General features: G+C 42.7%; 1 protein-coding gene across 17 annotated transcripts in view; it reads left to right on the forward strand.

Annotated features, from left to right (window-relative positions):
- ptprsa (protein tyrosine phosphatase receptor type Sa) overlaps positions 1-26,902 on the forward strand; it is a 236,053-nt gene that overhangs the window by 162,127 nt on the left and 47,024 nt on the right. For 6 of the 17 annotated variants that reach the window (XM_035176120.2, XM_035176128.2, XM_035176122.2 and 3 more), the window contains 9 exons: positions 854-865; positions 8,472-8,741; positions 8,941-9,522; positions 9,946-10,082; positions 10,218-10,362; positions 17,349-17,660; positions 18,957-19,150; positions 20,473-20,499; positions 21,665-21,782. In XM_035176120.2, coding sequence (XP_035032011.1) covers positions 854-865; positions 8,472-8,741; positions 8,941-9,522; positions 9,946-10,082; positions 10,218-10,362; positions 17,349-17,660; positions 18,957-19,150; positions 20,473-20,499; positions 21,665-21,782 — 1,797 coding nt within the window. The remainder of the gene's footprint in view (positions 1-853; positions 866-8,471; positions 8,742-8,940; positions 9,523-9,945; positions 10,083-10,217; positions 10,363-17,348; positions 17,661-18,956; positions 19,151-20,472; positions 20,500-21,664; positions 21,783-26,902) is intronic. The other 11 variants (XM_035176132.2, XM_035176135.2, XM_035176133.2 and 8 more) reach the window with 5 other exon arrangements.

Here is a 26,902-nt window from a genome sequence, read left to right on the forward strand (position 1 = left end):
CCATCAGCATGCTTTTAAAAAAAGAGTACACAGGGGTCATAATTACTCGGGTACCTTCACACTATGTAGCACTCTTGTTATGCCTTGATGGTGTCAACCTTTGTCCGTTTTCAGTTAACTTTTGTCAATCAATTCTTGATACTTGATGTTGACTATGTTTTGTTCACAAAGCGAAATTGCACTCGAGATTAGCAGCTGTGGTAGGGATCCATTTTTTTTTCCAAAATGCAACAACGATGCAAAATTGTAAATGGGGCAAAGTTAACCGGGGCAAATTGACACAACTGCCTGAACAGGAACCATAACGACCGAGTCACTGATTGGCTTCTACGACATTTACTTTAACCGTCTTGAACTGCAGCTGCTAATTTCACACCAAACTGTGTCTTTTTTCTTTTCTATCTCTCATTAGTTTTTTTCTTTCTTTTCTCTTTATTTGGTTTCCTTCTCTAACAAAAAAAGCAAATACAGCCACCACAGGAGCCTGTCCTTGTGGCTATAAGGAGCTTGTGAAATTTTGAATTATGGGTATGGTTCGCTTGATTTGACTCCAGTGGCGCCTCACTATATTCTTTTCTTACCAGGCAACAGTGCGGCCACTGGGGTGAATCTGATTGTTCTGGTTCAAAGTTTATTTGAGGGTGGGGGCAGGCAAGTGTACTTTTCAAGACGGGTGTCACTGACAGCAGGCACAAGGGAAAAAAAAGAGGAAAAAAAAAAAGATTAAAGCAAAGGGAAATGTAGCTGCAGCTAAACACCTTGAGGTGGCTTTTTTTACTCTCTCTGTGTTTCCCCTATTTTTCTCTTCTCCTCATGTCATTGTGTTCTGCATCAACCCCTTTACATCCCTCAGAGCTTCGAGAAGGTTGGTGTGTTTTTTCTTTTTTACTTTTTTTAACCCACATTTGAAAAAAAGGAAATTCAACATGTTGAAAAATTTTAGCTGTATATGCCTATGACAGAGCTCGATTCATGACTAATTTGAGCAAAGACTAATCGGTTAATCCAAACTTGCTAAATGATTATGAAAAGAAAATTTTTCTTTATTTCCAAGGAAGAAATGATGAAAGCAAACCCGAGTAGCTCGGGTCTTGTTATACTTTACTTTTATGTTTGCATTGTGGGGCCTTTTCTCGTTTTGCATCTCTTGGTATTGCTTCTGCACCTAAAAAAGCTTCTTGCACATGTTGTCATGAAAAACCCAGCACGTGGAAATAACAGCACCTGTTGCACGATGGGAGAATGTAACTGCGCTTGCATGCCTGTACTGAATCCATTTGGCCATGACGGTCTTTTTCTTTATGCATTCCCTGTGTTTTGTTCAATTGATTCATTGTCTTTCCTTGGTTCCTCTACAAGTGTTTTCTCTGATACAACCCTTTTTTGGCTTTTCCTTTATTTCGTTTATTTTTTTGTGTTGTGATTATGGTGTTGTGTGTTTTCCTTTTGTTTCAGTTGTGTTCCTGACCTTAGTTTTCTGTTTTTATTTTTAAAAAACCTTTGTCTTTTGTGGTTTATTTGTTTTGTGAGATTTGTGTTTATTTTCCAAAATGATGCTGCTCGGCCTCTTGAGTCTCGGAGTGCACATGCAAATGCCGAATGAAATAATTGTGTGTATACAGCCAGAGTTCCTGTCATCTTGTTTATAGCAAATCCATTATGGGTACAAAATTTGACCTGATTGGACCTGATTGGATTCCATGGCGATTCTGGCAGCCATTGTGGATCAATGACAATATAATGACTTCAACATCACATTGGCTGTTGCTGAGCAGGTGCCCAGAGATACTTTTAATTCCAAACGGCGGCAGCTAGTTATCCACAGTTTTGTGGAGTTACTGTTTGAGTTCCCAGTCATGACACTCAATCAAATCAAGATTTATTATTCAAAAGCCCTCCTTCCCTCGTATGAACACATACATACACACACTTATAGAACTCACTTGGGTTTCAGGTAGACATGAGTAAAGCAGTGAGAGAGGTTCTCCAACAACAAGACACACGATGACTTTGTTGTCTGAGCAGTCACGCTGTAGTCCGACAACAATAATGAGAACAAAGTGCTAAATGAATTGGAGGTTAATGCAATCACCGTTCACTGATTTATGTCCCAGCCGGCGTTGCAACCACTCTCCATTACCTCTTAAGATGTTTTACTTAAATGTGAGCATCATTATGTGCACCAGGTTTTCCATTACACATAAAATCTATCTTATCGGCTGTGGTGAACTTGCCTGTAAATCTGATGGCTCCATTAGTCTTATGAATACAAGAGGCACATGTTCTCTGTAAGGGAGCCATGTTTCACCTATTGATATGAGATATGGCTCAAAAGGGCAAAACATTATTTCTGGTAGAAGAGATTAGGCGCTTCTTACCCCATAACTCTGTGTGCTGAGCTCAAGGGAATAGGCCTTATCTCTATTAAGTGTCTGAAAGTCCTATTTTTTATTCATGACTACTACTCCAAAATCAAACAAATTAGCAATTTCCATGCTTTGGTAACCTTCATTTACAAACCACTTTTGAAATATGTCTATTTTTAATCAAGTCTAGGCTTTTGAACGCAAGAGTTTTAATGAGTCGTGCTAATCCCCAAAATATTAGGAAGACAACAGGTCTTGAAATATTGAGTGTTAGCTAGTGTTTCAAAATATAGCTGATATAATTTTGTGTATCCAGTGCATCAGCCACATCAATTATTCTGCAGGACAGTCATCACACAAACATAGAAGTAGGCTTTCTATGAGTCATCTATGAATAACTTATGAAAGTATAAAGTCAGTACTCATGTAATTGCCGCCCTCCAAAAAATAGTGTCCACAAAGTATGGCACAATCCAACTGAAAGAAACCGAGCAACCTGCTATGTCCAAATTTGTTTAACTCTAAGCACTCTGAATAACACTGATGCAGGAGGACTGTGCTGTTATGTACGCATGTGCATGTTTGGCCTTCTACGATGGAATCTGCCTGACTTTGAATGTGCTTGCATGCCCTGCTCTGCATTTGTGTGTAACGTTGGGAAAGAAAGCTAGATTACACCTTATGTTCTCACTGGCCAAAGCAAAAACCTGCCATCTCTATTAGATGTTTGTCTCAAGGAGTCCTGAAGTTAAATAGCCACCCCTCAAAATAAAGGATTTGTCGGAATTGCTCCTATTTTCCACACAAAACAAAAGTTCCATCACCTCCCATTCAAATGCAAATACACGAATACGCTCCCTGTCCCAATCCGACTGATTATATTCACTGAAGGGATCCCCGCAGTCAGGGGACATACTTGCAGTACGATTTGGCTGCTTGTCATCAACCTGTAAGACAACAGGAAAAAAAAAAGGGATGCACTCTGAAATCCCTTCAATTCACCACTTGCTATTATTAGACACCCCCGTCATGATTCCTGTCAGTTTCCTTCAGGTAATAATTTCCATTTTGATGAGCCACCCATAGTGACTGTTTAGCATCGGCGCAGCCAAGGTATGTTAATTCAGGCCGACCCCTACAGCGTATATGTAAATGCCGTAGGCCTCACCCAGCAAGTGTGACTAAAGGATCTCCATACTGCGCCTGTGTCCTCAGGCAGCAAGAGGGTGTAATCTCAGCTTCAAGGTGACACTAAAGGCTGCACATTATTTTGGCTTCCCCCTTCATTTTGGGGCAGCAAAAAAAAAAACTGCCTCACCAAAATGGCCGATAATGTCCACCTTCCGACCTCTGTTTTTTGGCACAAACCCCTCCACAACACCGCCCACTACTAGAGTTAGTGCAGTACTCTGGCGTTCTCTCTCGACTGCTTCTCACCTCGTCCATTGTAAGGCTTCTTGTCTTTCTCTCCACATTGGGGCTTGAAACAAGATTACATGTTGTTAGTAGTCCAAATGAAAGGTATATGTTTGATTTATTTATCTCTCACTTCCAAATGGGCCGGCTGGGCTCCCGGTCTCTGTGAATGAGGAGCCTGTCCATGCAATTGGGATTCTTGATTTTCTTTCACTGGCACTACATTTGAAAGTTAGGATAGGAGAGGGTGCCACACACACACACACACACACACACACACACACACACACACACAGCTTGTGAGAGCTTACTGGACCATTGATGTGACAGAGTTACACAGTTCACTTGAACATTCAGTCATCATACGGAGCCGTGTCTAGTTAATGAAATACTGCGATGACTCATTTGCACGTGACACTGACATTTAGTCTACGCTGTCCCTCGAAGTCCCTTCTCGACTTTAAGATTTATAATTTGCTCTCCCGGGAAACAGCGTAGCGTGCTGTTGTATCAGCTGACCTTGAGCTCCTGATCTTGGCCAAATTAACTCACGTGTCAAATGCAGGGTGAGTGCTGTTGACAGTTAGACTCTTCCGCGGCCACAGCCAAAAGTAACCAGCATTTGGCCCGTGGCTGGTTTTAGTTCCCACGTTGTTCTGACAGTGTAGCTACTCAAAGGTGAACAGAGACGTCTTCCTGTGGGGGAAACCTCATTCACTGAGCCACCGCAGCTCCCGGTCCATTGACCTGAGCCCCAGGGAGAGAAGAGCCCCTTCAGACACACTGCGATTGAACGTTTCATCTAAAAACACAGGCCCCGTTCGCCCGATTCAGTCTTCAACCATTCTTTTTGGATTTGAGGCCAAATTCAGGCAGAGACAAATCACAGCTGAAAAACATCTAATAGTATTGATGCACACCTCTTTGTTGAACACAGCTGCACTCTGGTACTGTCTGTGCTGTTTGGACTTAGTTCTTTTTGTGGATTTGTTCCGTTTGATTTCTTTCCTTTTCATTTGATTTTGTACGTGTGTGTGTCTGGAACAATGCTATATTTGGGAATGAATGGCATGCTCGGATGGGTTTGGGTGACATTTTGGGATTGTATTGGTTCTCTGGTGTCTGCCCAAGTGGATGGGGGCGCACCTGTATATGTCACTCATGCCATAGCCACACTCATGCATGTCCGTGTGTGGAATGGGCTGCCCTTTCACCTTTGTTGTTTAGTGAGACTCTTTTGATAAATCGTAGTGACAAGATATTTTCTCTCCCTAAATGATGGGTTTTTCCCCCATGCTTTTTTTAGAATCCCATTAGGACATCATGACTATGCAATAATAACTGTCAGGATGAAACAAATTCTGATATCTCAACCAAAACATGATGCGTCCCATTGTTTTATTCACTTTTTTCTTACAGTCAGGTCCGGGCAGGTTTCTTTGACATGTTTCATTTTTTAAATACATCCATGGTTGTATCTAATGGAAACATTCTTTGTTAAGGTGTTATCTCTGGAAATTCTATATTTTTTAAGAACATGTTACTCTAAATTTGCTACTGACCATTTTCCATGGCCCATGTGTTGCATGTGACTTTGTGTACCACAAAGAAACATTTCTTCAGATGCCATCAAGGTCAGGTTGCCTCTTGGCCAGGGTAGTAACAGAGATAAAGGAGTGCGAGGATACATGGAGAGTAGCTCAGAGGAGGACAAATCAGAAGCCCAACTTTTATCTGTAATTGTAAATCAATGTTGCAAAATGCAGTGTTTTCAATGACTGCATATAAAATGGCTATTCAAAGCCAGTAACAGTAGATGTGGTTTAACCATTTGGATGTTGGACATAGTGATAGCTCGTTGTAGAAAGCTTTGCCCATATGAAGGACATGTCAATCTATTGTACGTACATCATAGTAACCATGTCAGTGCACAATACAAGTCAGGTCCCAGGTAAAAATCCCTTCAGTAGAGTGTGTGTTTGTTGACATCTGTCCCATGCAACGATCATATGAATCCCATTTGGATCGACACGGTGTACTTTGGAATGCTATCTATCCTTCATACCCCTCTTGGCCTCTCCCTTTTCGTCCCCACTCGCCCCCCCAACACACACACACATCACACATCACACATCACACCCACCCAACCCGAGACTTCTCAGCTTTACAATTGCACAGAGGTGCTCTGAGGTGTTTAAGGCGGGGAGGAGGGAACGTCTAGTTGTTTCTTGACTTTAAGCCCCAGTGTGTGAGACCTCCAAACCCACTTTGAGCCATGTATTTTATTTTATTTTTTGGTCTGTTTTGTTTGGACTTAGAATCACAGTCTCCTTATTCTCTCCCCCCACTTATGCCCTCCTCCTCCTCCTCCTCCTCCTCCTCCTCCTATTTCCCTTTCTCCAACAACCCAAACCCCTCCCCATTCCCTTTGCGTACTGTACAGTATGTCTTTGTATATCCATCCGTCACTGTCTGTCCGCTTGTCTCCCTCTGTCTGTCTTCCTGTCTGCTGTCTTGCTGCTTGAGTCTGTTTTGTTCTGCCTTGTGTCTCTCATCCTTGTCTTTCCTGTCTTGTCTATCTGTCTGTCTCTAAGTCATCTCTTCCATGTGGCTCATCATGTTTTACTTCTACATCTGCAATGCTCCTCTCTATGACCTTCGCATCCCAACAAACATTTTGACGTTGAATAGATCTAGACGCTGTGGTTTGCTGCGGTGTTGAAAAGCGGTTTCAAATAAAGTTGCGTCTGTACAAATCCATAGCTGATGCCTCTATCTATGTAATCCCAAGTCCTAAATACATTCACGTTTTTTTTTTAAAAGTATCTTTTAATATTTCCCCTTTAAAAACAAGGTAGTACCTGAATATCAGGCTGGTTGAAAAGCTTTTACCTACCATCATTATGTATGTAGTTTGACGTTTAACCGAACAGCATTATCAGCAATTTTTCTACTAAGCTAGGTTTAGGATTTTAAAACAAACCAGTGTCGCTCACCTTAGATTTACATTGGCGAGGAAAACCCTGCATTAGATGACACTTTTTTGTGCTCATTTAGGGTTGAACTCGGCCACCTCCTGCATGCCATTACCTGTCAAGTGCTTGCTGGGATGCCCCTCATGAACACACGGTGTTTTTGCTAACTCATACTCTCGCACCCTCTAACTCTTGCATACTGTACACACGCACACTCATATCTATACCAACGCAGAAAATATATATACGTCTATGTATATACACATACACACACAGGCAAGTACCCAGTGCCTTTCACGCCCTCCCTCTGCGTCTCAGACTCATTATCAACCTCCTACCACTCAGATTCCAACTCCTCCCCATGAGTTTTGAGGTCCAGCCCAGTCTCCCTGTCTGAGCTGTCATTCTGCACTTAACTCATCTACTTCTCTCTCTCCCTTTCCCTTTCCCTCTGTCTCTTTTTCTTGTCCTCTGGATTTCTACTCTCCGTTGATCCAGTTCTGTTTCTTGACTCCAACACTCTGTGATACTAGACTCTCCAGCTACAATTACTGTAGTTCTTTTTCTATGTATTTTATAGGCACACACCTTGTTCCTCAATAGTTATTTTGTGTTAACTGGGACTGCGATGTGACAATGTGCCACCATCACATTTTGTCACATTAGCTGAAGAAAAACAAAGTTTACACTGCATTGAAGCGGGTTACCCCCCCTTTTCCCTCCTCCAACCTTCCCCCCTCTTTCTCTTCCTCTGTCACTCTTTGCTCCTCTGTTCCCTTTCTTTCTATCCTCTCCTCAGATGCCCTATCCTCTATCTTGTAATTCCTCTTTCCTCTCCAATCGTCTTTTGTCTGGGCATGCTAGCGACCCTTCAGTTATATTCCTCTATGCATTTTATCTCAATTTTTATATCTGATTTTGTTATCATTTACTCCTTAATTTACCTCGGTCTATTTATGCATGCTGTCTGTGAAACTGATAGCTGCATCTATCAATGGAACCGTGTCAGATCTTAATAAGGCTTTGTCCAGTGGATCTACCCTAAACCACAAAAATCTGATTAAAGTTTCTCATCTTTAAGATATCTAGTTAGTAGAGACAGGTGTCAAGTGCAAACTTGAGTTAGAATGTGTGTAGAGACCTTGTAGAGATGCTCAATTTCTCCGTAACCCTACACTTCCTGTGCTATGGGAGAAGCCTGCAATGGCCTACTTCCTGTTTGGCATGAGTGCCGGAGAGGACAGGAAGTTCCAGGTTGCCATCTTGGCCTTATGTGATAGCATTATCACATAGCCTTTACCGCATACCTTCATAGTTGGTGATCAGGTTATGTCATAGTTGTATACATGTCAGCAGTTCAGCCCCAAAGATGAGAAACTCGTAATAGATTTTTGTGTCTCTAATTGTGCTGTGATGGGTCAAATATTGGTCAATGGAACCTTGTTGCTATGAATCGTTGCTTTATTGTTAATCTATATTGTTGTTGAAGCAGTTCTGTTAGTTTAGTTCCTTCTCATTATTTGTATATTTTTATGTTTTTAAAAGTCTACTTTATGATTTTGTGTTTTAGTTCACATGTTGAACCTTTTGTGTTAAATATTTCCTTGAGAAGGGTCCATTTTCATCGGCCTCTCTTGTTACCTCTCTTTTTCTCTTTTTTTGACTCCCTTGCCCTCTTTTGTCATCCTCTCTCCTTCCTCATGCCTTCTCCCAGTCCGGCGGGTGCCTCCTCGCTTCTCCATTCCACCAACGAGTCAGGAAATCATGCCCGGAGGCAGTGTGAACATAACGTGCGTTGCGGTGGGGTCGCCCATGCCTTACGTCAAATGGATGCTGAACTCGGAGGATTTGACACCAGAGGATGAGATGCCAGTGGGCAGGAACGTGCTCGAACTGAGCAGCGTTCGTGAGTCTGCCAACTACACCTGTGTAGCCATGAGCAGCCTTGGCATCATTGAGGCTGTGGCGCAGATCACCGTCAAATGTAAGAGATAACTGTGCTTGTTAAAGAGATTAACTTCAGCAATGTTTGATCGTACAGAACATTGCAATCACAACATGTAATGGTACAGTGGTCTTGGGGCATTTTGAGGAAACTTCGAAGCTTTCCCTTTTTGCTACAAGAATCTTCTGTCATGATAAATTAGTTTTTCTTATTGCCTTCTCTTTTGTCACCATCACAGCTCTCCCCAAGCCTCCAGGTACCCCTGTGGTTACTGAAACCACTGCCACCAGTGTGACCATCACCTGGGACTCGGGCAATCCAGACCCAGTGACTTACTACATCATCCAGTACAGGGCAAAGTCCCCAGACAGCAAGTATGAGACAGTGGATGATATCACCACTACACGTTACAGCATTGGTGGCCTCTACCCCAACACGGAGTATGAAATCCGCGTCTCAGCCATCAACACAATCGGCCAGGGTCCTCCCAGTGAGCCAGTAGAAACCCGAACTGGAGAACAAGCCCCAGCTAGTCCCCCGCGGAACATTCAGGCCCAGATCATTTCCCAAAACACCATGATGGTGCGCTGGGAAGAACCTGAAGAGCCCAATGGGCAGATCAAGGGATACCGGGTTTATTACACGATGGACGACTCCCAGCCCATGAGCCTCTGGCAGATCCACAATGTCCAGGACAGCATCATCACTACTATCCAGAGCCTGGTTCCTCAAGAGACATACACAATCAAAGTTCTTGCATTCACTTCTGTAGGCGATGGACCCTTCTCAGAGCCCATCCATGTCAAAGTACTGCAAGGAGGTAAAGAAATGAAAACTGTTTGTGTCCGTGATAACTGGTGTTAAAACTCAGAAATATAATTTTTCTTCCATTGCTTTCATTGAATTTCATGTTTTCTAGATTGCAATACATGTGTTATGTGCAAATATTATTGAAACCAAATCGATAAGTAGGTTTAAATTTGCCTGCTACCAAGTATTTCCCCTGCTGTGCAAGGTTCTTCTGCACATCTGCAGCCTCTGCAAATAATGACAAAGGTTTGTTTGATCATGGTAGTCTAGAAAAAAACACAATGTGAGAACTCACTAGGATCCGTCTCAGGGTCAGGGACATGTCTCTCCAAGGCAGCACTTCAGAGACCAGTTGTACCTTGATTTCTTATAAAATGTTGTGTCTTTACTCATTTCTAGTAAATACAATAATGTCCTCCGCTGTCTTCTTCAGTTCCAGGTCAACCGTCGAAATTCATGGTTGGTGCTGTGTCTGACACCAGTATTGAGCTGACCTGGGAACCTGCCTATGACAAGGAGGGAATTATAAATTATGAACTTCGCTACTCAGAAGGCAGTTTTGGGACCCCGGTAAGAAGTTTCCTTTTTGAATTCCATAACCTTTTGCACTAAAGGGTTTATATTATCCCCTAATGGTCCAACATTAGATTCATCTGCAACCATTTTCAAATCTCGTCATTAACTTAAACTTTTCTCCATCAACAGATGAAGAAAACATTTGGACCCACATCTGCATATGTTGTGGAAGGGCTCCGCCCGCACACAGATTACCAATTCTCCCTGGCAGCCATTTCAAACAAAGGCATCGGAGCCTTCACAAATGACATATCGCAGAAGACCCTGCAAGCCAGTATGTAACCTTTCTATTGAGTCTTCTGTGGTGTTTTCTCTGTGGGTAGGCTAACAAAGGTATTCTCCCCAGGAAAGCAGTTGAATAATTGTTATTTTGTCTTTGCGGACCCGGACTGAAGTAATTCCTCACGAGGTTGTGTGTTCTCTTTTCCTTTGCTTCTTGACTGGAGCCCGTTTCTTTTCTCTACTGCATCATCATCTTTGAACTCTGCCTGTGTTTTGGGCATAAACTGGGTTCAAAGCCGATGCAGAAATGATGAACTGCATATCAAACTGACTTGACTTAACTGATGTTTTTTTTAATCCTACCTGCACTTGACCTTCATTTTGTTAACCATAATGTAACAATATAACATATAATATATATTTTACACCGTAGGTAAAAGTGTTTTTCACTAAATGAACTGCTTGTCTTGTGGAGAGTTGTGGAGAGATTGAAATTAAGCCACAAAGGGCTTGAGTCATTTTTGTGTTTTACAACCTTTTCATTTCATCTTTTCTTATTTACTTATGTGGCTCTGGTGCCAAATGTATGAGTGTACCCAGCCCTGTCAAACAAATCAAGTCTATGTGGACTGACGATTTTGGCAGATTTTTTATTATCCTTTCAGTTTTGTTCATATTTGCTTTTCCTTTGTCAACAGCAAGTGCACTTTCTTCCACGTGACAGAGACACAAAAAATGTCAGTTCTCCTCTAAGACCACCAAGGCTCTCATATGAACTGGATTTGGATTTGGGGGGAGGTGCATTTTGAGTTGAGTTTAGTCATGAAATCAAAAAAAAACATATCAGCAGTCTCCAAAAGTACTCACATGCTCACCCCCGGAATATATTCCAGCATATCAGTTCTGCACTGATTACTTTATTTTAAGGATGGCAGGAACACATCTGAATTATTTAAAACAGCCGGCTAAAAATAACAGGAGTGGTATCATAGCACACAGCAGTGCCGGCTGTAGAGAAAGAAAATACACACAGCTCATCCAAGCATGTATCCAATAGCTGGAGGACTGCTGGGATGACAGGGTATGAAATTCACGTCTTTTTGAGTTTTACACAGCACACAAAGATTAACAATGATGTTGTGTATCGACATTTAATACATTAATGGTAAAGAACCTGGAAAATGGAGCTGGATTTGCAGGATTATGGGTGGATCTGTGCGAGTCACTGTGGATCCTGATGATACAGAAAATAGAAAATCACAGACTAACATACATATTCACTGCCAGAGTGGCTTTATTTATAATATACAGCTTGGGCTGTGTTGCACTTTGTGGGGTTTAAATTGATTTTAATTTTCAACAGGACATAAGCGAGCCATGGTGGTGAGAGTAGACTTCCCTTTTAACACATTTTCTGTTTCTACCAGTGCAACTTGTTGGCTGTGCCCCCACATCTGGACTGTGGGGGCTTCGGACCAACCACTTCACAGTTCTTTTTGTTACTGCTGGGCAGCAGAGCTACACTGACAGTGCAGAGTCACTGAGGAGAGCGCCAGTTGCATGCAACACTCACTCCTGCCCGCTGGGGGTGCTGTTGAGAACCTATCACTGCACCGTTGATCTTTGATCAGTCCAGGCATGAAAATATACTTTTATGTTCATCCCCATTTCTGTCCTGGCGTCTCTCAAGTGTGTGTGTTCACATCATCACCCGTCGATGTGTGTTTGTGATTTCCTTACCTCTGTTTTTGCTTTTATTCTCGACCGGTAAACCGCAAGCTGAATGGATTGGATACACTTCTCTCTTCCTCTTACATCACCCTGTTCTAGCTCTGTTTCTCTCTTTGCCACTTGTTCCCCCTGCGCAATGGAACAAAAGCTCCCCTTGGAATGGCTTGGCATCACCTTGCTCACTTTCTGTCCTCTTCCTTTTATGTTTTTTTTTTTTTATTCAGATCTTTTATTTATTTATTATTTGATTTCTAGTCTGAAAGAATATTGGTTTGACATCGCTCTAGACAGCTACTGCTATTTACATTCTCTCTTGGTTTTTTCCATGAACCTAAGCTCAGCATAGCCACTAGCAACTGTAACGCAGCAGGCAGAACAACACACGCAGTTAGCATTGACACACTCTTTCCCATTCAGCATATAGGAGTTCACCCTATAGCTTTTCTCAAGTCTCTACTTGAGACGAGGGACTCTTCCTTTGAACGGCCTCATCCATGCAATTACAGTGGACAGAAAGGATGACTGCTGGTTTATAATGACATCTGCTTGTCCTCCGTAGAAATTTGATGCTACTTCCCTGGAAATGAGTATCACTCTATGTTTGGAGCAGCAATAAACTTAGTAAATATTGTGTTCCACATAAGTGCTAGCTCCCACGGCAAGATAATCAAATCTTCTTTGGCTGTCACTTCAAGGTTAACTGCAATCTCTACCTTCTCTATCCATTCTATTTCTATGGGGGGGGTATTCTCGTCGTCCCAGGTCTTTCTCAGCCAGTGTTTCTCTAATGCCCTTATCAAGAGTCCCTGTGAGACATGTCAATGGTTTTCTCGCTGCTGAGGTCAGAAAAGTCGTAAACTAAGTCAGTCAAAGCAAAAGATTCCCCACAACACAATAAATAACTTGATCTTTTGGATGTTCTGAGGTAAGTGATCGTGTGGTCGAGGGATTCAGTCTGCTGTAACCTTTCTAAAAGAAGGCTGTATGAAAATGCTGTGTTATTTCTGAAACATCAAGAGGGAATTGGAACCATTGAATAAACCAGTCTTTTAAACATGACACCGTTTTATATTAAAGTGACGTGTCTGTAGTTTGGCAGCTCACACAGGTCGGGAATAGAAGCGTTTCTGCGAACCCGAGTCAATGAAGAGCGCTGTGTCAAATATAACCTGTATTAAGTGACTGTTACTGAAATATATACAAAGTAGACACTAGGACAAGACTCCTGGAAACTATACTATCGTAATTTCAGCCTGGATTTGAGTCCTCTGCAGTGTGTAGCAGACTGAAACCCTTTGCCACTGAGTGAAAAGAAAGACAGAAAATGTGATTTCCCTGTTTGCTTTGTTGTCCATTACTTGTGGTACAAAATGTTTGCAGAATTGTTGAAGTTTGTGCTCAGTCCAAGCAGCATTACCAGGGGCTATTGTCATGAGGACCACTCTGTCAAAAGCTTGTGAAGAGTCATTGTACAGAAATTTTTTAATTAATCTCGCTCTCAGTCTTCATGATTGAAACTGAATATTTCATCAAAGAAATCTGCATAAGCTTTCTCGGTCTGTATTACAGACTGAAACCAAAACACAAGATTTTACAGTACACGAGTGGCCCTCATTCAGAAGCAAAGCCTCTTGGGGTATGCTGCCACAGTCAGATCAGGTTGAGAGACCGTTTCTGTGAGATCATTCAGACGCGGCCGGAGTGGGTCCACAACCTGGGAGGGTTCCCAGCATTCCTCGTGCTGTTCCCCAGTTGTAAGACGTGGTAACGGCCTCAGTGGGACCCTGGGAGTGGGTGTTAGGGGATCGCAGGCCCTCCTGAGTGGCAGATAAGAATCCCATTTCATAGCGTCAGAATTAATTTCATGCTTTGAGATGAGCTGAGCGCCTGGCCCCTGGATTGTCAGGCTTTGTTACACATTTAGATTATACCTAGAACCTGCCAGCAGCCAGTCAAGTGCTATCTCTCAAATTAAAGTGGCAGATTCTAAATCCTCTGTATTTAGCCAAACAAGCAGTTTAGCCCCCCCACTTACTGTAATTGCAGGAGGTTTTTAGATGTATTGGAGTATTTGTGTGTGCCACAGCCCGGCCATTTGGCATCGGGGGGTGGGATTAATTCCATAATGATCTACAAATACGAACATCCTGTCATTCGAGGCCTCTGGTGAAAATACAATTCAGATGCAGACATGTGCTCGTGCTCCGATAGCAAAGCCATCGGCAATCTGTGTCATTTTAAGAGTTGACAACAGGCATTGAGTAATGACCTGCGGAGCTGAACTGTGAGCATTAATGTGCGTAATTTCTATCCAATAAAGATGTCGCGCTAAAAGCACTTTAAATCTGAGGGTAGTCATCGTGATTAGGTATGCCACCAACACTTGGCATTGCAGACTTTGTACTCGGAGCCCCCAGTCGTATCACAACAGACTTTAAAGTCAAAGAGAAGGATATGAATGCAGACATGACTAATTATTTGTCAAATAGCATTTAGGCAACTCTTTCAGGGAAGCTTCGAAGGGACCTCAAGTGAAGCATTAGCTGAATTTCTTCTTTTGTGGTTGTATAGTTCTAGTATCCATAATCCGACCACTGGCCTTCATGGGATTTGCACTTTATTAAAGCTGTGCCCCAGCCGCTCTTAAACCGTTATCAGGCGCGAGGGTGCCTGGGCACTGTGATAGCATGGCCGCTGTCAGATTCGCGGCGGCCCCTTTTTCCCGTGCCGCAAAAGATCGAGAACTGAGAACTGAGCAATCATTCTTGACGTGGAGAGTTTGCAAATACAATATGAGCGGAGGAATGAAGCTGAAAGGCTCAAAAATCCAGTAAGACCATAAGTAAATAAGCCCATTGGACACAGAGAGGGGTTTGGTTACCGTGGCTGAGGTCCTGTCCCATTTGTTGTGTGCTGGAGCAGACTGTCTTTAGGAGGACTCTCTTACAGTCAAAACTCCTGTTATTTTATTTGTGTTCTACCCAAAGTGAGAGTGTATTCACAACACTGTAGTTAAACTTTTATGAATTCAGAAATACATCTTACTTGTGTTGGTATTCTCAAAATTGCAGTTCTCTTTATGACGACAAATAGGCGCAGGGCTATGAAATGGGATTTATCTGAGCAAAAATATTAACAAGGAAGGATGTTTGTGTACAGAGGAATGGAATATCTGTGGCTTCCCCTCCCGCAGTCTTGTGGACCCTCCGGCCCAAAGATACATGAGTATTTAACAGCCCCGGCTACAGCACAGAGCCAACTCTCTCCCTCCCAGCATCTCCACAATGGGCCCAAAACCAACTCTCAATTGATCAAAGTCATTGAAAATGTTACTAATTGGAAATGGGATCTCAACATTTTGTTGCACACTGTCTGGGAGGAAAAGTGTTGTTGCTCACTGACTCCAGAGTGAGCACGCTCCGGAGTCAGGTGCTGGTGGTAAGAAAGTCTCCAAAGTGTAGTATTTGTGGGAGTCAGGTACGTATGATGCAGACGATGCTTGTGATTTCTTTTTGTTTGGTCGTTTCGTGTTTTTTCTTTGAGATGTTACATGTTCCTTTTTGTTTTTTTGATGACTGTAGTGTGTTTTTTTTTGTTTTTTTTCATGTTTTCTCATTAGTCGTCATCTTGAACCTTAACTGTTGTTGTGGTTCTTTCTTTCGAGTCACCGGGGTTACAGAGAAATTCATTTCCCAGTACCCTCCTTCAGCTCATAATCTTTAATTTTTTTTTTCAACTTTGTTTTGGAATGAGAACATGCTGCCTTTTTCCATGGGTGTCATTTGATTTTCTCTTTTTTAAGTTGCAGTGTATGGCATGCCTGTTTTTCTAAGTGCTATTTCATTTTGCTTTTGATGTCTGATTTTTTTTCTTTAAATCTTCACATCACAGACAGAAAATGTAATAATGAACTGGACTTTTCAACACCAAGATGGAGGCAATAGATTAAGATCCAATGTAGGGAATCCCTGACTGGGATGGAAATATTCTCAAACATGTCCTTTTGTCCATATAAAACCAAACTGTGAATAAGAAGTTAAACATTTTATCGCTGCTTGCACAGCGCGCTCTCTGGACAAGCACATGCTGTGTATGAGCACGGCACAGATTAGAAGGGAGAGGCAATGAGTTTGATCCAGAAATTTCACAGATGTGTAGGCTTTACTTTATGTTTTTGAAAAGTACTGAAGGCAAATAAAAGCGAGTATGTTCAAAAGCATTTTATACTGCTACAAAGAAAATACTAAAAATGACATGCTACACTATTGCCCTGCTAGATTTAACTTTCTGGAAATTTAACAGAAAATTCTGGTACCAAATTATTAATTGTGTTAATGTAATTGTGGTCATTTAGGGTAAGAGGGATGCTATTTGGTACCCAAGGCTAAGAAATAATGAGTTGTATATATATATATAGCTAGTATATAAATAGAAACTATATAAATACATGAACTGTATTCATCTTATTTTGATGCTGTCTTTGTGAACATGACAGTACGTTGTTAGGCGTCATGTAAACAGTCCCGCTGCCTGTAACAGTAATTGCAGAGACCCTGAAGGAGAAGTTTAGTTTTCGTGACTGCCATGTTTACCTGAGTGCTACATATGTTAAGGACTAAAGCCTCAGCTCAGTGCCTGATGATAAAATATAGAAGAACAGATATGTTCCTCCCTGTCCAATCTGTCTGCATGATGAAACTAGTGAGGGTGGATAACAGGTTTAGCACATTCAATATAGGCTTTTTCAAGGATGATGTTAGCAAGATGGAGGCACATCCACCCACCTCCTGTATGGTTTTGCATTACAGGACAGAACAAGTGGTGTCTGATGTAAGTAGGGCTGTAGATCGTTGAAATGAGGTGAATAAATTAGCCAAAAATATTTTTCTTGAAAACGTCCAAAACAGGTCCATTTTCTCACTAGCAGTAATGTTAAAAAACTTTTACAAGAACCAAATACTGTTGGTCTTACTGTCCAAAAGTTTCCCAGGTATCTTTAATGGGCAGCCATCTTGATTCATTATTACACAAGCTAGTACCATCGTCCATTTATGCCTCTTTTGTTTGCTTGATGGTTTTATTTTAATTTGAGTTTATTTAACATTTTTGCCTCTGTCTTTGTTTTGCAAATTTTTTGTTTGTATTATTCTTATTGTTTTTATTTGAGTTTTGAATTTTCCTTTTATCATTTTCTTTATCTCTCCCATCTTTTTTATTTTTTTGTTTTTCAATCCCTCCCTTCCCCCCCTTTCCCAACCTCCTCATCCTCGCCCCCCTCCTTCCCCGCTGTCCTCTCCACCTCACCAGAGCCCTCAGCCCCCCCTCAAGACATTAAGTGCAGCAGCACCAGCTCCACCTCCCTGCTGGTAAGTTGGCACCCCCCGCCTTTGAAGAGTCAGAACGGTGTCCTGGCAGGGTATAGGGTGCGCTACGAGGTGGTGGGCCCGTCAGAAGGCGGCAGCGACGACGACGAAGCCACAGAGGAGCCTGCCACCGAAGAGCAGGTGCTGCTGCAGCGACTGGAGAAGTGGACCCAGTACCACATCACCGTGTCCGCCCTCACCGTGATAGGGCCGGGCCCTGAGAGTGAGCCCCTGCTCTGCCGGACAGATGAAGATGGTACATAGATCTCCGATGCTAAACTTTATCATGAGCTGAAGTTATTGTACGTTCCGACATGGATGTGCAGAAATGTCCATCCTACAAGCCAGAATTAGAAAAATAAGTGTCATAAATTGGTCCGAATACTTTTCTAAATGTTGTGGCGTCAGAGATAGAACATCTTTGTAAAAGGACCACATGCTGCAGCTTTAACCATCGGACAGTAAACCACTTAAAATACATAACACACTTGGGAAATCAAGAGTGTTGCTATTAAAAAATAACCAACCAAATGTAATTCATAATAGCTACCACATCCGATATCCTGCCTCGATCTGTATGCTTTTAACAGTATCCCATCGCTCAGCAGAGAGCCATAAGCATTTATGAGTGCATTACACTGCAAGGCCGTATCCATTTGCATTCATGGTAGAAACAGTAGGTTGGAGGTTAAAAAAGCAGGTGTCCATCCACTGAGGTCGCAGCAGAAATCTTCTGATAGGAAAATTTGGTTCACAAAAAAATTATTAATAATGTTCAACCAGTCCTTACTTGACCACAGTTACTCCACTGAGATTCAGAGACTGGTAATACGTGTCACTGTAGGAGCGTTAACCAATGTGAGGCCCTGTTGACATTCCCTATGCTCATAAATAGATTTTTGGTTCTTTCCACTGTTGGTTATTCCTCCACATGTGCGACAGGTTTGACACAAAGAAATTGAAAAGCAAAGAAGCTTGCAAAAAACATCTCACCCTCAAAGAAACAAAAAGATTACACATCTGAGTTGGATCACAGACAAAGGAGCAAAGCAGTTGAAAAGTAAAGTACATAAAGTGACAAGTAGAGATGTAAGAATGTCACAGAACATCTGAATCATTGATGGATGGCTGACATTGCCTTCTATTCTCCACCATCCATTTATAGCATTTTTTCCGACACTGAGCAGAACACTGGAGACGATCTTAAATTCTCACACACCTTTTAAAAGATACTGCTATTAGAGTTTGCCGGGATAAAAGCAGTAACAGTAGCTATAACAAAAATTTCTGATGTCATTACGATAATAACTTGTGGGACCTGAATTGATTGTGTGGGAGAGAGAGTGGGCGCAGTGGAAGTGTTTTATTAGTGGTGCATCCTTCTCAGAATAAAAGCCTGGAAGCAAGGCCTCCCATAACATGATGTCATGACACAGTTTTATGTGTCAGGTATTTTGCGCCTCATGAAATAAAACATTAACGATGTACTTGTTAAACTTGTGAATCTAAGCCTCAGCAACTCATAATAACTTCTTCATCTTGCTATCCATAGTTCCGGGGTCTCCTCCAAGGCGTGTGGAGGTGGAGGTCCTCAACTCCACCGCACTTAAGGTGATGTGGCGCTCCATGACGCCAGGCAAGCAGCACGGTCAGATCCGTGGTTACCAGGTTCACTACGTGCGAGTGGAAAATGGCGAGTCAAGGGGCCTACCCCTCATCAAGGACGTCATGCTGGCCGATGCCCAGGTATGAACATCTCACAGCTGCCTCAAAAAAAACTGGATTCATCGGAAATAGCGTGCGTCAAGGCAGTTTACGCTCACAGGAAATTGCAAAAATAGTCATGTCTGCCTTTGAATCTATTTTTCATCAATGAGCAGAGATAAATCAACACAGTTAAACCAATGTGATTATTAGAATTTTACCGACATAGATTGTAAATTGTGTCCTTCATCCTTGCCTGTTGCGGCTGTGCAAATATCGAATAGCACGAGAGGCAAATGGGGTTCGCTTCCGTCTTGGATTTCATTTCATATCGCTGTAATTCCTTTTCCCCTCAGCCCACAACAAGAACTGTAATCAAACCTTCACTCATCCTGTCCTCCCTTTCCTGCCTGTATGGCTTTCATTAGGAATGTGTAGACCCCTGCTTTATGGCAACATCTACCATGAAATTTCTGATTGTGTGCTTGTATCAAATGCAAAGACTCAAAGAAAATGCTGATTATAGTATTCTGTGCCCGGGGCTCGTAAAAACAAAATTGGCATGAAAACATTTCACCCAAAAAAATCAGCCTCCACTGACAGCTCGAGTTGTAATTGAGCTCTATAATGGCAACGCAGTGTTGAAGGAATTCTGCCAAATTGGGACTGTTGTGCCCAGTGGCAATCCTTATATTATAGCCTTGAAGCGATGTAGGGTAAAAAGACACTGAAAAGAATAGTTGTTTGCATTGCTACATTTTCTGGGGGGGGGGTGGGAGAATCTAAATCTATTGTTTGCAAGTGAATCAAGGACCAATTCAAACCAAAATGCCACCAGCATCACATTTATAATTTTGGTGACCCTCAAATCCAAAAGTAGAGCTTTGATAACTTAGATTTACGGGTAAGATCATAAGTTATTTCAGTTACTAAATCACAAGATCCAAGTGGATGCATCCAGCCAGAACTCACCAAAACACCATTTTACCTGCCTTTTTATGAAACCTTGCATCTGAATATCCTAACTGTTAGCTATCAATGATTAAACACTGAGGTAACCAATCATTAGCTGCACAGCAACATGCTTCGTAATCTCCAGGGCCACACAGGCAGATCTATTCAACCCTCAACCTTGTTTCAACTGCTCCTCATAACTCCGGCTTCAAACAGCATCTCTTTCTCCTGACCTCACAAAAGCAGTGACCTATTTCTGATACCAAACCCTCTGCTCCCGAGCCTCTGATGCCTCTCTCTCTCTCACAATCCTATTTCTTCTTCTCCCCTTTTTCTTTTCTCTCTCTCTTTCCCTAAAAAAAAAAAATTGCTTTCTCTCCTGCACTCTCCTCTTTGGCGGGGGGGGTTAGTGGGAAACGGACGATACAGCTGAATATGTGAGTACGAAGTTTCGCCTGAGTGCTTTGTTTAGCTGAAGAGGGTGTAAACAGCGGGTATTGCATCAACCTGGTTGGATTCGCGGGTTACACGGCCCCTCCGGTCTTTTATTCGATAAGTAAAGTGGCTCAGAGGTCTCACCTCAGCTGTCTGACCAGCCAACGTCTGTTTCTATAAGCCACGAAGGAAAAGAAGGACAAACTTTCATTGCCGTCCAGCTTCTACAAAATGGAGGCTGATGCAATATCCACTGCCCACTGTGCCTGGAATGCTAATTCTACTCGTGCCATGCTGTGTGTTGATACAGTGTGTTTTGTCTTGTGATCTGGTGCTGTGTTGTGGTTTCTTTCCTTCTTTCTTTGTGTGATTTTTAAACCATATTTTTTATTTTATTTTTCTATGTGGTGCCTTAGATTTAGTGTTATGCCTTGAGTTCATACCGTTTGTGTCTTTTACTGAAAATACTGAGAGAAGCTTTGGTAGCGTTGATGTATGATCTTTGAAATCTTCTGTAAAATGTTCATCACATACCTAATGATCACTTACAACCGCAGATTGTGCCCTTACTTTGAACCCGGATTGAAAACCTCAGCCCATCTGCATTACGTGAATACCATCTCAAGTGCAAGACAGTACTTATACCTCATTTACCTTTATTGACCTCTCCCCATCACTCTGCCAACCAGCCTGTTAAAAACCTCATTCTGCGTCCGCTCAAACCGGCTCCTTTGAAAGATTCATTAGAATTGATCGGAAGCCTCTCTTTGAAGAGGACTCAAGGAAACGTAATGGCTGAGGTTAGGATCTGCCAGCAAATAGCTCGGATGTATTCAGCATACACTAATCACAAAGTTAAGATGTTGATTGGAATATTGCCACAGGAATAAGAGGGGGGGGCACCTTCCCATTTAGATTTATAATGTCCCTCTTCCACCAAGACAACTCTGAGGATTGACCTTATGTAATGGTCTCCCACTACACAGGGGGAAATGCTACATTTAATGCATGCCTAGTGAAAATTAATAAGGGAACCAGGAGGCGCTTCACTCAGATTAACATTCTGTACAAAGCAGCTCCAGCTGCATAAAGTGGGGTCATATCATCAAAAATTCAACACACATTTTGACATTTTCCTGTTTCCGTCTCTTCCCCCGTGTCCCATAGGAAATGGTCATTGGAGGACTCAAGCCAGAGACCACTTACTCCATCACGGTGGCAGCATACACCACCAAAGGTGATGGAGCCCGGAGCAAACCCAAACTGGTGGTGACCAAAGGGGCAGGTCAGCATAACAACACATTTTTTCTATGTATTGTATTTTGTTTTCACCTTTGGTTGAAGCGGAGATAGAGGCAGTGGTTATTTTTCCAACCTGTGGCTAAAGGGCATCTTGCTTGGGGGTGGTTCCTCATCACTCCCACACCCCTGACAGGTGTGTGTGGGACAGGTGTCAGGGAGCGTGACACAGCCAAAGGGGCCTGAGTGACTGCTGTCACTCTCCGCCCTCCTGTCATGGCAGGCCTGCTGATATGCCAGTCAAGTGCACTCGGTCTGTTCCTCAGACGGAGAGCCTCTCCTCTTTTATTATTAAAGTGTAAAGAAATGGTTTTGCGCCATGGGGGCCAAGATAAATAGAGAGGGGGTTAGAGGTGGTGGTGGGGGGGAGACACCCTCAGCATCCTTTTTCAGAGGTCAAGTTGTTCTTGTTCTGAGGGATGTCAGCATGGCCTGGTGAACAGCAGGGTTCCCTCTGGTTATGGGATTTCTGAAATGCCATGGAGCTTCCTGAGATCTGTTTCAGGCAGCGGAGAAAGGGTGTTATTTAGTTTTCTGGGGACTTCATAGAACGTCAGTGAATCTAGAAATGAATTTAATTTACAGGAAACAAGCCAAATCTTTTGAATGAAATGTTTCTTTTTTTCTCAACAAAATCATAAAATTATACTTTCAAAGTAAGATCATATGATTGCAAATACCTCACATTAGTTTACCAGTCAACAAGCTCTATTTAACACTCTCTTGTTTTTGTTTTTTTTAATTAAAATGTATTTAATGAAATACAACTAAGAACAGATCTCATTATATTCCACATTTTCTACCCAGATATATACTGCACCATGATCCATGTCCCCCACCATACAAACTGAGGTTTAAATGTCCTCCACAAATCCACCCTTTCAAGTGGTTTATATTTGTAGTGTGATGCAAATAAATGAAATATTCAGACACATGTCACATGTATGCACTTGTAAAACACACAGAACTTATGCAACAGTTCTTTCTTCTCACAGACAAGCATGCAAACGAAAGCAACTGGCCTCAGAAAGGAATGACGTCACAGTCTAGTTCTTCTTAGGAAACACAAAAGGCCTTAAAGCACAAAGCATGATAACAAACGGAGTATGTTTTCTGTGCCATTGAAAAGTCCATTCACAGCAATGGCCATGTTTTTTCGTACTGCAGATGTTCCATCAAGCCTCTCGTAGTTTGACACGTCAAAAAGAATCTATCTCTATAAAAACAAGTAGAATTGCACAATTATTTGTCAGTCGGTGACAAACGTCACTGACTTACAAAGAAACATTTATTCTGCAAAGAAACATTTATTCTGCAAAGAAACATTTATTCTGCTGCTGATATTTGTTTTTCTGAATGGATGCCTGGTTTGAAAAGTGTCTTTTTACGCTTCATACTTTCCAAACTCTTCCTTTGAGGAACAAACACGACCAATGAGAGAGGAAGTATTTGAGAGCATCTATAGCAGACTTTATTGACAAAAGATTAAAATGTTTGTGTCTGAAACTGCCATCCTGTTAGTGAGGAGGCTAAAAGAAGCAGCAATCAATGAGCATCCTTTTTATCTGCTTCTCTTGTTCAGGTGAAAGATATTTCCAGACCTCTGTCGTAAGAAAGTTTTCAAAGTAGAACTAACCAATCAACAAAAGAAAAATCAATAAAAAAATAAAGCAGCATGTTACAAAGACATTTCATTCCTTAGGAAGCATTTGCAAGTGGCTACTACCACCTCTGAGACCTGAGCCTCAGTACAAGGGAAGAATCTTTAAGACATTTCAGAAAAACTGAAGATGACGACATGAGGAGTCAGAGAGAGGTCCCCCATGAGGTGGTGGTAGGTCACAATAGGGTGGGATAACTGGCCAACTTAGCAGAGAGCAGTAAAATCATACAACTAGAGTGGCCCCTCTGTGAAGGCCCACTAGTCTCCTTCAAGTCCCAGAAATCATTAAAGGTAATGGTGACAATGTTGATAATTCAGTGTACTGGCAGTGAATAATTAAGAAGTTGCTGTGTGTGTATCATTTTGTCCCACCAGGTAATGATGCAAGGCTGGCAACGAACAGGCTCTAAAGACATTAGTGGGGCTCATGCCCTTGTAGCATCACGTCAGCGTACAGAATCCCATCACCCCATCTCACAGCACTTCATTGGGATCGCTGCATCCCGTAAAAGGATGATGAGTTATGTTGAAAATGGCGCCAGTACTTATTTCGATGCTGACTGCAGACAACTGACGTGAAACATCGGCCCCAATCCCCACACTGCATGTTTAGTAACTTCCTGATCATTATTTTGATCCGGCAAGAAAACATCAACGTAATGGCCCTCTCCCTCGCTCGTCTCTCTCTCTCGCTTCCTTAATAGCTCTTGCCTTTCCAAAGGGACATGTGAAATTTGTTTGTCAGATTTGACTCCATGACATTTCCTACCCATCCAATTACTCTCCTCCGTTAACCCCCCCGCCACATAGCCTCCTACAGTAAGCAGACTCAATTGAAAGCGGAGGGAAATGAAGATGTGAAGGTGATGTATTTTGTCGTGGCGTTGATGGTTAGAAAGTACCTCTTACCATCTTGTCCTTAGAAATGTTAAGCCTTCACAGGCACACGACAGCTACAGGTTAATCAGTGGGAGCTTTTTTTCTATTGTCGAGACATGCAAAGCGAGGAACCTTACACCCAGGGTGAAAGAAAATATATTCAAACGGGAATATATATATATATTTATATGCACCTTGTGTCTTGCAGACAAGATAGAGATAATATGATTATTTGTATGCACAATGGTGTGTGTACACACGTGTGGCATGTAAGAGAGGGAGGAAATAAGAAGGTATCTTGATCGGCCCTTTTTATCGGGCTTAGTGTCAACAGGAGGCTGTTAATACTGTGCCGTGATGGGAAGCGTGCTGGTAGGCCCACAAGGAGGGATTGAACCATGATCGACCCTGAAATGGACGTAGAGAGAGGGAGAGATGGGGCGGGGGGTGTGGGGGCCGTGCACAGAGAAAGAAGTGGAGAGACGGGGAAGGAGTAAGGGAGAGTGAGAGGGGGAGAGAAATGAACACTGAGAAGAGCAGGACAGGGACAATCAAGGTGTCCAAGAACCCCAGAATCATTCATGTACGCACACGCACACACACACACACACACACACTTACATTTCTGCCTCCTTATACCCCGGCTGGACCCTCTCTGTGGGAGATTGCTCCTTGTCCCCAGTCACCTTCATCATCCCTCATTCACTCATGTTTCACCCCACACACACACACACACACACACACACACACACACACACACACGCCATGAGACCTACCACCACTCCGCTGGCTCAGTAGTCATGATCCCTTTCCCCAGTGAGCACCAGGCCACTGTTTTAAATGTACACATGTGTTTCAGGGCTGCAGAGGTTGAACCACTCTGTAGCCTGCTGAGGTTTCGTAAGGTATCACAAACATGTAGAATGGAAAACACATCCACAAACACTCGTCACAGGATCATTAGCTCTGATTCTATTTCCTTGATTAGCGGTGAACACGAACGGCAGAGTGGACTTTTACGTGACAGAAACTGTAGCCACAGTAGCTGTGGAGTATCAGGAGCTTTCATCCTGTCTGACACACCTCCTGTTCCCCCCCTTTCCATTACCGGCAATGGCTCAGCTGATCTACCGCCATCTACCAAGCCACCCCCGTCTTCCTCTGGCTACAGTCCTCAGAAAGAACCATTAGCAAACGGAAATGAATAATAGGAGCAGAGGGAGGAGATTGCTTTGTGTGTGTGTGTGTGTGTGTGTGTGTGTGTGTGTGTGTGTGTGTGTGTGTGTGTGTGTGTGTGTGTGTGTGTGTGTGTGTGTGTGTGTGTGTGTGTGTGTGTGTACATTAAGACCTGCATCACGGTACAAGAGTGTATCCTATATGTAGGAGCCTGTACACAGACACACACATGCACAATGATACTATTCCACTGAGAGCGCGTGCTGTTGCTTCAGACTAATGTTAGCTTCTCCAAATTACTTTAAATCCAAACTGGGCAGCGAGCCGAACAGCTCTGTGTGCAGCTGGAATAGTGATAAAGGAGCTGGAGCCGGCCGCAGACCAGGACCATACCTTCACACACATGAGCACACACACACACATCCGTCCATACTATACATTATACACAAAGATGGACATAAGAGACAGCAGTTAACAAACTTTGGATGTAGAGTGATGAAGGCAGATGTATCCATGACTGTGGCCGCTTGAGATGGCGATGATAGAGTTACGCAGTAAACTAGATTAGGTGATTTGCATTGAGCTTATACAGCGTTTTTAATTTATGCTGAGAAAGCTCCTACCGCCAGGGCCAACCGATTTGATGCCGACCCAGTTTGTCGACCCAGTTGGCAAGCATCAGAAACGTACTGTACAGAGATAGTCAGTTGTCTTACCATCGGTCTCTCAACCTCATATAGAGACAGGAACTGAAAGTGTTGTATCACGGCTCATTTATGCTCAACATATGATCTGCATACGGAGACGGTTGGAGCCCTCTCTCCACACTCTGCGTTCATTTCATCCGTATATGTGCACATCTTCTGAAAGTTTACAGATGAGGACAAAACAGACTAAACTGAGTAGTACCACTGTATATCGTGGGGGGGGCAGTGTAGCCAATAGTTAAAGCGAGACGACATCATTATTTGGGATTGAGTACATCATTCACAGCGTGTTTAGTAACCTCACTTTTATTTAACAGTGAACTCTCCTACCAGTGTGAATGTAGTGACGTAGATGAGTCACTGAAGACAGACGCTATTTACAGAGAGTTTGGGGCTCGAGTGTGAATCAGCCTCATTGCTCACAAAGCTTTGATGGCAACTTGAGAAGTGAAGGTCTCCCATAACTGCTGCTGCCTCTATCACACTGATGGGGCCTTAAAGGGGGGTAGGAAGAGACGTGTGTCATCCATAAGCGCAGCGAAACTGGGCCGCTCTGAAGAATGGTGTCTAGACCCCAAGAGTCGATCATCCATTTTACAAGAGATGACTCTCACAGCTGAAAGAGGCACTGTTGTCTGCTCAAAGTTTTAGGGATTCTCTGCAGAACATAAATGATTTTGG

This window comes from Hippoglossus stenolepis, chromosome 14, assembly GCF_022539355.2.
Source record: "Hippoglossus stenolepis isolate QCI-W04-F060 chromosome 14, HSTE1.2, whole genome shotgun sequence".
Lineage (NCBI taxonomy): Eukaryota > Metazoa > Chordata > Actinopteri > Pleuronectiformes > Pleuronectidae > Hippoglossus > Hippoglossus stenolepis.